A 16834-nucleotide genomic window follows, 5' to 3' on the forward strand; every position below is an offset into this window, starting at 1 on the left:
AATAACTATAATGCAATAACAGGATTGCTTATATGGCTGTCAACTCAAACATTAATATTGCACTGAAGTATCAATAAAGTGCATACTGTATATGCATAGGGTGTATTGGCAGGAAAGGACAATTTAACCCTAGATGTGCAAACCTGCGCAAAATGACACCCTCGCTCTAGACGAATGTCTCTTGTATCCCTATTGATGCTGCACCTTATTAAGAATAACATGCTATACCAGATGTTAACAAAGAAAGGGGTCGGGAGAAGGGATAAATTGCAACCTATTGATGTGTCATAATCCGTAGTATTACATATAATAGTATATATACCTTCCAGACAGATGGTACAAATTGTCTGCAGTGACTCGTTTTATTCCCAAAGTACTAATATATATTGACTAGGCCCAGAGATGCCAAGTAACTCAGGGGATTTGGAAAACACTTCTACAGTCATAAAAAGGAAAAAAGATAAACACTCTTAGGACACTTGATGCGTTTCCCCTATACCAGGTTCATTGGGAGTGGATATAATAAGAGTGGCACTGATAGCGAGAAAAAATACTTAGCTCATGAAAATTCTGCTGTTGATTAGCCCATCATAACACCAATGATATATTGAAGCATGAGGATCGATCCCTCCTGATGCTGTGCTGGATCATGCAATGCATGTATCATGCTTCAATATATCATATGAATGACATATCACATCATATGAATCAACTCACATAAAGTTAAGGGGAAAAAAAGTGTGTGCCTCTCCAGTATTCTCTGCAGACACTCTTCTAACCTCTCCACACCTCCTCCCCTCATCAAACGCATCCCCCATCCACCCTAATTATCATACAGCAGCACTATTGTAGCCAGTAGTGGTGGAAACGCGATGATTTACCAAACTGTGACCGACTTTTGCCGACTTTGAGTAAAAATGCTCATGAAAGCGAAAATGGATGCGAATGTGCTACGATTGTGCCTAATTTGAGATTGGGGAACATTTTTTGAGCATATTCGCTCATCTCTACTAGCCACAAAAGAAGACACCAATATTATATTTTATAAATATTGTAGGTATAGGATCCTTTTTGATATTTTGCACTGGGGCCTAGGATCTTAAACTTGTGTGTGTCTGTTTGAGTGTGTATATGCATATGTGTTTTTATAACTTCTTTATTAGGTTTTTCTTTTTTATGAAGCTGTTGGTCACAACATGCCATCTCCATCGAAGTAGAAGAAATAATGATTAAAATCTAGACAACAGATTAAAAGTGCCTAACATTAAAGGACACAAATTCACTGCGAATTTCCATAATAAATACTGCAATATAGATTATTGTACATGAGAAATTGAATGTTTATCATATCTATTCTTCTGCAACTCACAAAATAAGCTCCAGGGACAGAAAACAAACACACTGAGAGATTAATTCATTTATATTCAGTGTCAATCTCGTCAAACATTCAAACGACCCCATAACTGTCAGAACATTCACAGGTCAATATCCGTTAAAAATACTCTTGCGGCTTTAATTGACATTTGCTCTAGACTGTTAAGGTTATGTTTTTTGCCTGCTGAAATGCATCAAATGCCAGTAATTAAAGTGAAATAAAGCGAAATTAATTTTGCCCCAGCTGGCAGGTTTTATGTTTGTCTTCTCTTTTCTTTCATTTTTAATCATCTCTGTACACCTTGAATACTCTTGCAGTCACTGGAATCATATCCCCTGCTTTTCAATATCCTTATCTGCTTTCACATTTATTCAGCAATGTAAGCAAGGTCTGTGTAGGTGATATCTTTGGATAGCAAATTAAATTGTCAGTCCAATTTCTGGGTGGTATTCCATTATACAAAACCTGCTAATCCAAACTTTATTGACAATGGATTCACAAGGAAAACAAGACAGCAAATTGCTTCCCTTTCGGTGTGGCTGGCAAGATGGATACAATTTAAAAAAAAAAAGAAATGAGAATAGTGATGGTGGATAGTAGATGTGTATGCCAATTGAAAATGTAAAAATTACAATATCAACTAAGATCCAAGAAGTATCGTTTCGCCTTGCAGAGAGTGACATGTTAAGCACGTCAAGTTGAGGAGAATTAAAGCCACAATGCTCCTCTGGGAAATATGCAAATTGTCTCTTCAGAGAGGAAGAGGACTTGAACTCTAGTGCCACCTATTGGAAGTAGCAATCCCAACAGTCAATGTTGACCCTTTAACGAGCCTTGTCACATGACTTAGGATAAAAGCCAAACTAGAATCTCAATTTGCATACACTGTATTTTTGGGTATTGCCCCTCATCTGTGCAAAGTGGAGATCTGGTTTGGCTGAGTGAGAGGCGTCTGACCGGGATCCAAGAAGTATTGTTTCTCCTTGTGGAGAGTGACATGTTAAGCATGTCAAGATGAGGAGACTTAAAGCCGCAATGCTCCTCTAGGAAATATACAAATTGTGTCTTCAGTGAGGAAGAGGACTAGTACTCTCGTGCCACCTATTGGAAGTAGCTACTTCCAATAGATGGCACTAGAGTTCTAGTCCTCTTTCTCTCTAAAGAGACAATTTGCATATATCAACTAAGTACATTATTACTATTTATTACTAGAACAAATAAGAAAATATTATCCTATACCAAACCCCATGTGCATTAGAGATCTACTGTAAGTAGATATGATAGAATAGGGTATTTGTGAAGGATGAAATAAGTGGGAACAGGGACCTAGAGTTAGGCAGAATAGGGTCTAATATAATTGAATTAAAGTGATACTTTGAAGCCTGTAGATATGAAATCTATGGACTCGAGGGGGATCATTTATTAAGACTAAAATGCCAGTCTTGAACCTACGGCCAGCTAAATACATTTGACACATCTTTGGGCTGTCTGTACACCTGAAAATCTACACCATCTTCTGGTTTATTAAGCTACAAAATTTGGCACTATACTGACATACTGTATATTATAGTAAAATAGTTGCTTTGCAGTAGACCATGTCCCTTTTGGCTAAACCCTACACACCTTTTGAAAAAGTGCTAGAACCAGTGTAAAAGGACAAAAAAAACAGTCAATAATTCCCTAATGCTAAATTTTGGCCTAGTTGTCTTTATCTTACCATATTGTAGGAAGTTTTTCTTAAATTGAGAAATTTATATTGATGCTCATATGAGTAATATGATGATTAAGGTTCTTTGGGCATTTTCTTAGCTTGAAGATCAACATGTTGTATGTTAGGTACTAATATATGTTAATTATGAGGTCTGCAGAAGTTTCCCGATTTCAATCCCTATCTCTGGGACCGGCAGTTTCAGTTTTTCAATTATTTTGGCACAGGAAAAGAGCAATGTTTCCATACTCAATAATCGCTAATGCTGAGACAGAGGGTATATTTTCTACACTTTAGCAAATTATACATTAGCAATTATGTGGTAGTTATCTCAATTATGGTCATAGACAAAAGAGGGTGTCTACTCAAAAACAATATATGGGTCCCATTTTGTGACAAATGTTGTTTACTGCTTTGTAGATGGAAGTGGATCTCCTTACCTCTTGGGCACCTGTGTGGCTGATCGAAATGCATCAATGTCATGTCCACTTCTGAGTTATTAGGCTCTTTTTTAGCATCACAAAATATTGGTATATTGGTATAATATTTGGATATGGCATTTTTTTACATCATGGAAAGTCATATGCTTTATTAATGTATGATGTTGCCGAGATGAAACTTGGCACATCCATGTATTAGGCAGCTTTACTTAAAGGAATGGACAACCACAGCTTAATCAATTCAGGACCAGCATTAAAATCAAAAGAGTCTATACTCACCTTCTGCAACAGCGCCTATCCAGCAATGTTGATGTGGCTGTTCCTCTGCAGTGACATGACATTTTTGTGTTACTTGCTGGTTGCAGACAATGAACGATCACTCATCAGCTGCAACCTATACTACATCATCAGAAAAGATATCGGCCCTGAGGAAATAATGTTGATCTGCAGCCAAAGAGTGGTAACTCATTACCTGCAGTGGGCAAGCGACACAACAAGGAGCCTCGTCAACATCGTTCGAACATTGCAGCTGCAGGAAATTAGTATATACTATTTTATTTTCTGTCCTTAAGTGATAATGCTGAGTTATTATCCTGGTAAAATGTTGCAAATGACTGATGGCTGCAGCAGTCACAAGCTTCTAAACCTAAACTGGAAGGACTAGTGAATCTCCTGCAAGGGATCAATGGGGAAAGAAAGAAATGAATTTATTTTTTGTTGTCATTTGGAGCTGTTTTTCAATTTTATTTTATTAGAAGTTGGAAACTCCCTTTAACTTGTCTCAAATTGAATTTTTTAGCTGACATAAAATTTAATTTCCTTTCTTAATTATAAAGGACAATAAATAGTGAATCTTCTGTTCTTATTTCAGTCCCAGCGACGTGTTACATTCCATTTACCTGATGGCTCCCAAGAAAGCTGCAGTGATAGTGGACTTGGAGACCATGACCCTGTAGGAAGTGGAACTATGATCTCACACCCTCTTCCTCTGGTTCAGGCACAGGATGAATTCTATGACCAAGCTTCTCCAGACAAGAGAACTGAAGCTGATGGAAACTCTGACCCAAACTCTGGTAAGTCACTCATTCTTTCTTTAATTTGGTTTAATTTGGTTGGTTAACATTATTTGGGATGCAAAAAATACAATATGGATGCAGATTACAAAATGTATATAGAAATTGAAATAACTGATAGTTTTACTAGATGAATTGTTTTACTATTGGTTATTTGTTTAATGCTTATTTTTTCATGTGATATTAGTCTATTAGTATTTAGATTCATCTATCTATTATTGATTAATAGTCATTTAATGTTACAGAAGTTAAATTAGTTCTCACCTTCCCATACACGATATTGGTGTGCGTGCCACCTCAATAGTTTGCGCACAAGAGAAAGGGAGGGGAGGACACCACCTCCTTGTATTGCACCCACGTGTGCTGCAACCTATTGTACAATGTACAAGATGCGCGCTTGCCCTCTGGAGCGGATGGGGGTTGTTCCATCCGCAGCTAGCACTGACATGTGTGAGTCTTGTGCTCCGGTCCTCTGGAAGGCGGTGAGCTGCTCAGTAATCCATACACACCTTCATGTACTAGGTATGTAAACAAATATATTGCAAACAGGCATTTTTACTGCTTTTACTACATTGTACAACAGGTTGCAGCACACGTGGGTGCAGTACAAGGAGGTGGTGTCCTCCCCTCCCTTTCTCTTGTGCACAAACTATTGAGGTGGCACGCACACCAGTATTGTGTATGAGGGGGTGCTTATGACCTTCGTGTATGGGGTAGTGCTTATGACCCTTTAGGACCACGGAGTTGCCAAGTTTTGGAGTAGCCTCAGGCACTTGTAGCGCAGTATTTCTTATTACATAACTGGTCTTTTTCATTGGCAGATTGGGCGCAGTATCTGTCTGATATACCAGCAGCACTTGTGCGGTTTTAGCTTTAGTTGTAGCGCCAGTGTATTTTTCAAATATCTAGTTCTCACCTTCGCATTCTGGATTAATTACTTTGGTACAATGTAATAAAAGTATTTCATCTACCGAAAGACTGCTACAATAAAATATTCTTTGGCATATGTCATATGAGTATTGTTCTTCTGTAATGTTGCTTTAATATATTAAAAGCAGGACATAATGTATGATATGAATATATAATTTTCACATTATTTTATATTAATTGAAACAATACATAGTAGAAAACCAATGCAAGTAAAAAATATATCCAACAATTGTATACAAAGAAAATGACTTTGAATTATTTTATGTGGTCCGTTCGCTATGGGAATCAATCCTTCTTATTTAGTGATTTGCCAAAGGAATAGCCTATAGAATACAAGATGTGAGATGTTTATCAGGATCCTTACTTAATCTTCCTGAAGCAAGTGACTACACATGATTAATTGAATGAACCCACGTGTTTTTTTTGGCATTGTCACATTGCTCATAGTCATAGATATGGTAGAATATCAAAATATACTATACATTTTCTACCTTGGAAACTGTTTCATAGAAACTTTAGATTTTTCTTTTGAACAAATTAATGCATTGACTTGAGATGAATTAAAATTATTTATTTTCATGAGATCAATTAAAATATACAGAGACTCAAATGAGAACATGTAGAAATAGTCTGAGTGGATTTCACAATTTAAACATTTACCACCTACTTGCAATGTATATACTTAAATATTATATTGTACAGTGCCTTGCAAAAGTATTCGGCCCCCTGGAACTTTTCAACCTTTTCCCACATATCATGCTTCAAACATAAAGATACCAAATGTAAATTTTTGGTGAAAAATCAACAACAAATGGAACATGATTGTGAAGTTGAACGAAATGTATTGGTTATTTTAAATTTTTGTGGAAATTCAAAAACTGAAAAGTGGGGCATGCAATATTATTTGGCCCCTTTAATTTAATACTTTGTTGTGCCACCTTTTGCTGCGCTTACAGCTGCAAGTCGCTTGGGGTATGTCTCTATCAGTTTTGTACATCTAGAAACTGAAATTCTATCCCATTCTTCCTTTGCAAACAGCTTGAGCTCAGTGAGGTTTGATGGAGATCTTTTGTGAACAGCAGTTTTCAGGTCTTTCCACAGATTCTCGATTGGATTGAAGTCTGGTTTTTGACTTGGCCATTCTAACACCTGGATACGTTTATTTGTGAATCATTCTATTGTAGATTTTGCATTATGTTTGGGATCATTGTCTTGTTGGAAGACAAATCTCCATCCCAGTCTCAGGTCTTTTCCAGACTCCAACAGGTTTTCTTCAGGAACGGTCCTGTATTTGGCTCCATCCATCTTCCCATCAATTTTATCCATCTTCCCTGTCCCGGCTGAATAAAAGCAGGCCCAAACCATAATGCTGCTACCACCATGTTTGACAGTGGGGATGGTGTGTTCAGGGTGATGAGCTGTGTTGCCTTTACGCCAAACATATCGTTTGGCATTGTTGTCAAAAAATTTGTTTTGGTTTCATCTGACCAGAGCACCTTTTTCCACATGTTTGGTGTGTCTCCCAGTTGGCTTGTTGCAAGCTTTAAACAACACTTTTTATGGATACCTTTGAGAAATGGCTTTCTTCTTGCCACTCTTCCATAAAGGCCAGATTTGTGCAGTGTACGACTGATTGTTGTCCTATGGACAGACTGTCCCACCTCAGCTGTAGATATCTGCACTTCATCCAGAGTGATCATGGGCCTCTTGGCTGCATCTCTGATGAGTCTTCTCCTTGTTTGAGATGAAAGTTTAGAGGGACGACCTGGTCTTGGTAGATTTGCAGTGGTATCATACTCCTTCCATCTCAGTATGATCGCTTGCACAGTGCTCCTTGGAATGTTTAAAGTTTTGGAAATCATTTTGTATCCAAATCCAGCTTTAAACTTCTCCACAACAGTATCACGGACCTGCCTGTTGTGTTCCTTGGTCTTCATGATGCTCTCTGTGCTTCAAACAGAACCCTGAGACTATTACAGACCAGGTGCATTTATACGGAGACTTGATTATACACAGGTGGATTATATTTATCATCATTAGGTGTTTAGAACAGTCTTGGATCATTCAGAGATCCACAATGAACTTCTGGAGTGAGTTTGCTGCACTGAAAGTAAAGGGGCAGAATAATATTGCACGCCCCACTTTTCAGTTTTTGAATTTCCACAAAAATTTAAAATAACCAATAAATTTAATTCAACTTCATAATTGTGTTCCACTTGTTGTCGATTCTTCACCAAAAAATTTACATTTGGTATCTTTGTTTGAAGCATGATATGTGGGAAAAGGATGAAAAGTTCACAAGGCAATGTAGCTATAAGGCCGAATTACATTGGCACATAGCATCTGACGTGAGAGCATCGGAAGCGATATGCTAATGACACTTGGCTAAAACTCTGCTGTGAGTGTGTCAGCATCAAAAAATAATTGCAGATAAGAATACCGCATAGAAAAATACTGGTCCGAGTAATATGAAATGTTTTATCGCATAGCACTCGGCTGTGTTATATGATCGTTTGAGCAAGCGCTCAGATTGATAATGATTTTAGTACAAGGATCTCAAAAATCTATTTTTTACTATTGTAATCCAGTGACATAAGTAGTTTAGGAGTTGAGGAATATAGACTGATCCTCTCAGTTATCATCAAAAAGCCTACATATACATCCGATTAACCCTTTAAAGACTAAGGGCATTTTTGTTTTTGCTTTTTCGTTTTTTGCTCCCATTCTTCCCAGAGCCATAACTTTTTTTATTTTTCTGTCAAAATAAATATGTGAGGGCTTGTTTTTGAGAGACAAGTTGTACTTTTGAACGACATCATTGGTTTTAACTAGTGATGAGCGAATATACTCATTACTCGAGATTTCTCGAGCATGCTCGGGGGTCCTCCGAGTATTTTTTAGTGCTCGGAGATTTAGTTTTTCTTGCTGCAGCTGAATGATTTACATCTGTTAGCCAGCATAAGTACATGTGGGGGTTGCCTGGTTGCTAGGGAATCACCACATGTACTTATGCTGGCTAAATGATGTAAATCATTCAGCTGCGGCAAGAAAAACTAAATCTCCGAGCACTAAAAAATACTCGGATAACCCCCGAGCATGCTCGGGAAATCTCGAGTAACCAGTATATTTGCTCATCACTAGTTTTAACATATCGTGTTCTGGAAAATGGGAAAAAAAATAAATTGCGGTGAAATTGCAAAAAAAAGTGCAATTCCACAGTGTTTTTTTTTTTTTCATGTTCACTGAATGCTAAATCTGACCTGCCATTATAATTTTCCAGGTCATTTTGAGTTCATAGACACCAAATATGTCTAGGCTCTTTTTTATTTAAGTAGTGAAAGAAAATCAAAACTTTGGTAAAAAAAAATGGCGCCATTTTCCGAGACCTGTAACGTCTCCATTTTTTGCGATCTTGGGCTTTATGAGGGCTAATTTTTTGTGTGCCAAGCTGCCATTTTAATTATACCATTTTATTTCAGATACAATCTTTTGATCATCCGTTATTGCATTTTAGTGCAATGTAGCGGCGACCAATAAAACATAATTGTGAAATTTTTATTTTTTTTCTCATTACACAGTTTAGTGATCAGGTTAATTTTTTTTATTTGATAGATCGGGCGATTCTGAACCCGGTGATACCAAATATGTGTATGCTTGATTCTTTTTTCAATAGTTTATTTTGAATTGGGAGAAAGGGGGTGATGTGAACTTTAATGTTTTTAGTTTTTTTTTATACTTTTGAAAACTTTTTTTAACTTTTTGCATGCTTCAATTGTATCCATGGGAGACTAGAAGCTGCACTATTTTGATCGGCTCTGCTACATACAGACGATGCTCAGTTCACCTGTATGTAGAAGAAATGCTCACTTGCTATGAGCACCGTCGACTGGGCGGCGCTCATAGCAATCTGACTTTGACAACAATAGAGGTCTGCTGGAGACCTCTGGTTGTTATGCCAATCCATCGGTGACCCGCGATCATGTGATGGGGCCACAGATGGGCAGGATTTCTGGTGTGCTTCCAGAAAGATTAATAGCGGCATTTAACTAATTAACAGCTGCGGGTGGATCGCGATTCCACCAGCGACTGTTAGAAGCACATGTCAGCTGTTCAAAACAGCTGTCATTTATTGGGAAAGATGTGGGCTCAGCGCCGAAGCCCATATCAAAGGGAAGGATTCCGATGTAGGCGTACTATTTTGCCCAACATTGGAGAGGGGTTAAAGTTGGTTAGGACTGGATAACCATTGAATGTGTATAGTGGACTCTTACTAGGTGTCAAATGTTGAACTCAAGACAAATTACTATGCGTTGTGATCATATTACACCCATATTACACCCATACTACACCCAATTTTTATCAACCAAGTTTTGTTCTCCATGTTTTAAACTTAAAAACATCAATATTAAGATGGATTGTCACATGTTATTATCTGCACTTTTCATCTCTAAATGAATAGCATCTTGGTATATTATGCTCCCCTCAGCTCTGGCTGTTGGTTATACACATGTATTTGATGAGTAGATGTTTCAAAGCTCTAAGGTGTTTATTAGCTTGATGGATTGATGATTTTCAGCGTGATATTTGGAGCCATTTGCAAGAGATTTATGTACCGTATTTTCCGGCTTATAAGATGACTTTCTTATCAGGGGTCGTCTTATACGCCAGATACGGCGTGTACAGGGAGCTGTCCTGGATGGTTCCCAGGGTCTGGAGGAGAGGAGACTTTCCTTCAGGCCCTGGGATCCATATTCATGTGAAAAAAAAAGAATAAAGATAAAAAATATGGATATACTTACCTTCCGATGGCCCCCGACTCTCTGCGGTGCAAACAGTGGCCTCCATTCCCAAGGATGCATTGCGCTAAGGATGAAAATGATGTCGTGGTTGCGTGATTGCGACGTCATCTCCGGCCCTTCGTGCAATGCATCCTTGGGAATGGAGGCTGCCGCTTGCACCACTGAGAGCCGGGGGCCGTCGGACGGTAAGTATACCCATATTTTTTATTTTTATTCTTTTTTTACATGAATATGGATCCTAGGGCCTGAAGGAGAGTCTCCTCTCCTCCAGAACTTGGGAACCATCTGGACCGCACACGCCGTTTAAGATGACTCCCGGCGTATAAGATGACCCTCGTCTTATATGGCGAGTATATCCCAAACTCCATATTTTATATGGAAAAGTTGGGGGTCGTCTTTTATGCCCAGTTGTGTTATACACCAGAAAAATACGGTAATCTAAAATGAAAACTACAACAAAATGTTTTTACTACTTCTTTAAACTGGATTTTGCAGTGGCTACCCTATGTAAATGCTAAGTGCTTGCAAATACATTAATACAAAAAAAAATTCTTACAGAAAGTAGTTACACATATATTTGTATTATAATAAAACAATGATAATTCAGGTTGTACTTATTTATGTATTTAATATACCTGATATTCGTGTTTTGTAAAGCTAATCAGTTCACATACAGTAGAATGCTAAGCAAGCTTCAGGTTGGTTTCTTGTTATTATCTTCTGAGAAACATTGTCTTGGAATAGATTTAGACTTTGTGCTAGACATAAGTAGAAACAGTTGAAGGACAATGTCACATGTATAATCTTTTGATTAGACTAATACATATTGTAAGGCAATGTTGTTTTACAGATTTTCTAAATATTGCATTTGCTTTTCACAAATATATTCCAAGTTATAAAAATGACTCTATTTGTTTAGCTCTCGTATATTCATAAATGTATAGCTATATATGTAGGTATACTGTACTACTGTACATACATTATATATACACTCACCGGCCACTTTATTAGGTACACCTGTCCAACTTCTTGTTAACACTTAATTTCTAATCAGCCAATCACATGGCGGCAACTCAGTGCATTTAGGCATGTAGACATGGTCAAGACAATCTCCTGCAGTTCAAACCGAGCATCAGTATGGGGAAGAAAGGTGATTTGAGTGCCTTTGAACGTGGCATGGTTGTTGGTGCCAGAAGGGCTGGTCTGAGTATTTCAGAAACTGCTGATCTACTGGGATTTTCACGCACAACCATCTCTAGGGTTTACAGAGAATGGTCCGAAAAAGAAAAAAAATCCAGTGAGCGGCAGTTCTGTGGGCGGAAATGCCTTGTTGATGCCAGAGGTCAGAGGAGAATGGGCAGACTGGTTCGAGCTGATAGAAAGGCAACAGTGACTCAAATCGCCACCCGTTACAACCAAGGTAGGCCTAAGAGCATCTCTGAACGCACAGTGCATCGAACTTTGAGGCAGATGGGCTACAGCAGCAGAAGACCACACCGGGTACCACTCCTTTCAGCTAAGAACAGGAAACTGAGGCTACAATTTGTACAAGCTCATCGAAATTGGACAGTAGAAGATTGGAAAAACGTTGCTTGGTCTGATGAGTCTCGATTTCTGCTGCGACATTCGGATGGTAGGGTCAGAATTTGGCGTAAACAACATGAAAGCATGGATCCATCCTGCCTTGTATGGAGCATCTTTGGGATGTGCAGCCGACAAATCTGCGGCAACTGTGTGATGCCATCATGTCAATATGGACCAAAATCTCTGAGGAATGCTTCCAGCACCTTGTTGAATCTATGCCACGAAGAATTGAGGCAGTTTTGAAGGCAAAAGGGGGTCCAACCCGTTACTAGCATGGTGTACCTAATAAAGTGGCCGGTGAGTGTATATATATATATATATATATATATATATATATATATATATATATATATATATATATATATATATATATATATATATATATACAGTGGCATGTAAAAGTTTGGCCACCGTGGTCAAAATTGCTTTTATTGTGAACAATTAGGCAAGTTGAGGAAACATATTTTGTCTTTTTTTTCCATTTTAAAAATTACACAAAGAAAAAAAAATGGACAGATGTAAAAGTATGTGCACCTTTGGAGATTTGTGTGTTCGGATAACTTTGACAAAGGTTTAATTCCTTAATTCATTTGTTTCATTTGTTAGGGTTATGGCTTGTTCACAATCATCATTAGGAAAGGCCAGGTGATGCAATTTTCCCAGCTTTCTAAAAACCCAGCCTCCTCTAACCTTGTGCCAAAAAACAACAGCCATGTGTTCTTTTAAACAGCTGCCTAGCACTCTGAAAATGACAATGGTGGAGGCCCCCAAAGCAGGAGAAGGCTATAAGATGATAGCAAAGCATTTTCAAATTTCAAATGACAGTTAACAGGAACAGTGGAGGTCAAATTAAGGTGTGGAGGACCAAGCAAAATTTCAGTGAGAGCTGCTCATAGGATTGCTATAGAGGCAAATTAGAAGCTCCACTACAAAGAAGACTATAAAAATTATACAGAAGGATTTACATAAATAGAAGAAAGTTGATCCAGCACTTCCAATAAAATGCTAAACTTTTCCCAACTTTTTCCCATCAGTAAAAACATGATTCAAGAAAAAATCCTCAGATTATGAATAAGAATGTTTCATTCATAAAAAAACTTCAAAATGCGTCAATCGGGACATATACTTTCTCTTGTGACTTTCTCCTCGGATGATACATTTGCTCATTCCAAAAGGTGGATTTTTATTTAAATCATGTTTTAACTGTTAAAAAAAATTGGAATAACTTTTTTTGTATTTTATCTTAAGTCCTGGACCAACTTTATTCTTTTTATGGACTGTCTTTCCTTGGATTTGGGTTCCTAGGAACTCGTGAATGGGTGAGCTTATCATACTTCCTAGAGTTGTTGTACATTGTTCAGAGACACTGGCACAAATATGGCCTTCATGGAAGAGTCAACAGAAGAAAATGTATTTTGCGTTCTCACCATAAAATTCAGCTTCAGGTATGCATAAGAACATCTAAACAAGCTTGAATGAAATTTCAACAAATGATTGATGCAAACATAACATCATCTGTAAAAAAGCAGAAGTTGAAAAGAAGATGGCATCTACAAATGGATAATGATCATAAACACATGTCAAAATCCACAATAGACAACCTCAAAAAGTGCAAGCCGAAGGTTCTATAAAGGCCCTCACATTCTCCTGATCTGAAAATCATTGAAAATCAGTGGCTAGACCTCCGAGCATGCAAAAATATCCGAGCATGCAAAATGACCCAAAAATATAATAGAAATGGAAGAATTTTCCAAGGTAGAATGGATGAAAATCCCTCAAACAAGAATTGAAAGACACCTGGTTGTTTAAAAACAGTGTTTACAAGCTGTGATACTTTCAAAAGTCGGTGGTACTTGGTACTAACCATGCAGAGTGCCAAACTTTTGCATCAGCCCATTTTCCTTTTTGCAAGTTTTAAAATGTAAAGTATGAAAATATATATACTTTTTACCTAAAAACAAAGGAAATGTGTCATATTTAACTTAAGACCTTTTGGAGATCATTTCATCTTCAACTTGCTTAACTGTTCACAATAGCAATAATTTTGACCAGGGATGCCCAAACTCTTACATGCCGCTATATGCACATAGTAGTTACCACTACAAACATATCAACAGGGGGAGCATGTTCAACACAGCATGGTTATAATTCCCTGGTGGTTTTACCTTACCCCCTTCTTTACCGGACACAATTTTAAATTTTAGCCAAGTGCCAATTAACCTGCAAATAACTGTAACATTTCTAAAGAAGCATGTTCAACATTAAATGAATAAGATAGATAGATAGATAGATAGATAGATAGATAGATTGAATTTCAGAAAAGCAGGCAGCACTTCTGCTTGAGAATGGCTTTTTTCATCTGATTTTTGGAGTGCTGCCTATTTTTCTGAAATAATATTTTTATGACAACAGGATAGTTACTGTATCTTGGAGATCTTTCACCCCTTTGGCCTATTTGATGCTGTTCCGGGATTTTTTTTTTTTTACTCTAGATAGATAGATAGATAGATAGATAGATAGATAAGGAATTAACGGAGTACAAATCCACAATCTACATTGGTTCATGTCTCACACAAACAAACCACAGGCTGCCGTATATAGAATTTTAAAAAAGACAGCACTAATTTTAAATACTTAATAAAATCGGGCTTTATAAGTTCATATATGGTGACTGTTCTACTCAGAAGACAATGATCTTTATTTCAAGCAGGGTGCAGAGTATAAACATAACTTATTTAAAGTGACTGTCAAGTGTGTCATAATTACAATGCTTAATTTAATATTCTAGAAGAGTATAGCTACATCAACCAAAATGTGAGTAAATTTTCTCATTCCAGTCCATCAGCCACAACAGCGGTCAATGGCCAATAGAGGGGAGCAGGAAAACTGCCTCTTACCTAATGACATCCGCAGCACTTCTTTTGATTAGATGGGCTTGCAGCACCAATTCTGATGGCAAAAAAGAACAAAGTGAATGGTGAATACAGTCATTTACAAAAACAAGTATCAGCAAACAGTGAATGAATACATAATTTATAATAATCCCACACATGTATCAGATTACTAATGATTAAGGTCTCACCTGCCTGTTGGCCTATGGAAAAATGGCCTGATACATGAGATACACATTGTGTGCTCATTATCCTGCTGCATATGCTCAAAACTTATTAAGAAATAAGGCATAAGGGGAAACAAGAACTGGCCACTACAGTGCTGCTAAGTCACGCGTATGCCTTCCTACTAATTTATTGTGATCAGTGCCCATAAAACATGCACCCAAACTGTTTTCTAAATAGAGGAAGTTTCTCCATCTTTTATGAGGTTATTTGTACACGTAAATGAATTCCTCAAAATCAATGTACAGTATATAAAAAAATATAAATAATGTGTAGGAGTGCTTAACAAAGCATAGAGTACAGACTGCAAAAAATATATAGTGCATTAACACAGAGCACTTGAATAAATCTCAATGAATAAATAAGGAGGAAGGGAAAAAATAGTTGAAGAGATCTTAAAGTAGTCTGTCAAAGTCATGTCTCAGGACGGGCTTCAGACATAAAGCTCCAAAGACCTTCATCTCAACCGACAATAGATGTATAGCACATACCTAAATCAGTGGTTGGGAGCATAACTGTCATATGTGAAGAAATATCTCTTTCTCACTGAGCACAAGGGGATCATCTCCAGCTTCATCCTCCTCATAGTTTGTTTACCAGTTAGGTGCAGTCAGTTTCTGTGCACTGCTATAAAGCTGTCAGACTGATGGAGGAGGAGGAAAAAGCTGGAGATCTCACAGAGGACAATATGGGTTAAAACATATTTCTTCACATATTGCAACCATGTTGCCAGCTGCCGACAGGATTTATGTGATACAGCACTTGTCTGTTGAGACACTGGCCTCGAGGCTATATGTCTTCAGTCTGCAGCCCATACTGACAAGTGACTAGGACAAGCTGCAGTTTGATTTATATCAAGCAATCCATTTTTTCTCATTATTGGAGAACCCTTGAAGGTGAACAGGTCTGATTAAATGGATAAATGCAAATATAAAGTTAAATGTTGTTGCTTGTGTATGGCATATATGAGGTGTGAAATATGTATTTGGTGAGGAAAATGTAAATTCAGTAAGTACAATTGTTGCAGAATCTGAAAATTTATATCTAAAAAATGAAAGCGGCGCTGGAGGTGTAGGGTATAATTACCTGCTGCAGAATTAAACAATCCCCACAAGATTGTAGAAAATAGATAATAGCTGAATACAAATTTGCGCTGGTAAACCCAAAAGCTGCTAGGGCACTAGTTATATACCAATAAGTCAATGAACCTGCTTCACACAATATGCGTTGTCTAGTGGAGAGTATTATTCAGGTACCAGAGTCCGTGGTATACCCGGTCTATACACGGAGCTGTAGGTGGCACTCTGTTGCTGTTAGCACCATAGGTTAGAAAGTGCTGGTGACACGCTCAATAAATAAAAACAAATAGAAGTCAGTACCTTCTAGGAGTGGAAACAGGTGATCTTCTGCTTCTGGAGATTCTTAGAAGAGCTGGATAATGTAGCAAAGGTCTTCAATAGATCGTGATCCCGGAGAGCTGTTCCTCAGCCCTGAGGAAGAAAACAGTTGTTTTCGAAATGCGTTGGTTTGTTCTGGTCCTTACCGCGATCCGTACCTAATTCTGCAGCCACGTGGGGCGGTCACCTGACTCACACGTCACACAGGTCCTGTATGCGCCGCTCACATCACTCGCACACTGTAGCGTCGCTGACCATAGACGGTGCGTCCATGCCCCCTGCTGGACTCCTACACTCGTAGTAGCTGTTACCGGCCGGAACAGCTCTCCGGGATCACGATCTATTGAAGACCTTTGCTACATTATCCAGCTCTTCTAAGAATCTCCAGAAGCAGCAGATCACCTGTTTCCAC

The 16834-nt window shown here is 38.0% G+C and overlaps 1 protein-coding gene across 1 annotated transcript in view; it reads left to right on the forward strand.

Annotated features, from left to right (window-relative positions):
• Window positions 1-16834, forward strand: part of LOC143818411 (protocadherin-9-like) — a 1862556-nt gene that overhangs the window by 1103368 nt on the left and 742354 nt on the right. The window contains exon 3 of the mRNA XM_077299725.1: window positions 4395-4596. Within this exon, the coding sequence (XP_077155840.1) occupies window positions 4395-4596 (202 nt within the window). The remainder of the gene's footprint in view (window positions 1-4394; window positions 4597-16834) is intronic.

The sequence above is a fragment of the Ranitomeya variabilis genome, chromosome 3 (assembly GCF_051348905.1).
Source record: "Ranitomeya variabilis isolate aRanVar5 chromosome 3, aRanVar5.hap1, whole genome shotgun sequence".
In the NCBI taxonomy this organism is placed as follows: domain Eukaryota; kingdom Metazoa; phylum Chordata; class Amphibia; order Anura; family Dendrobatidae; genus Ranitomeya; species Ranitomeya variabilis.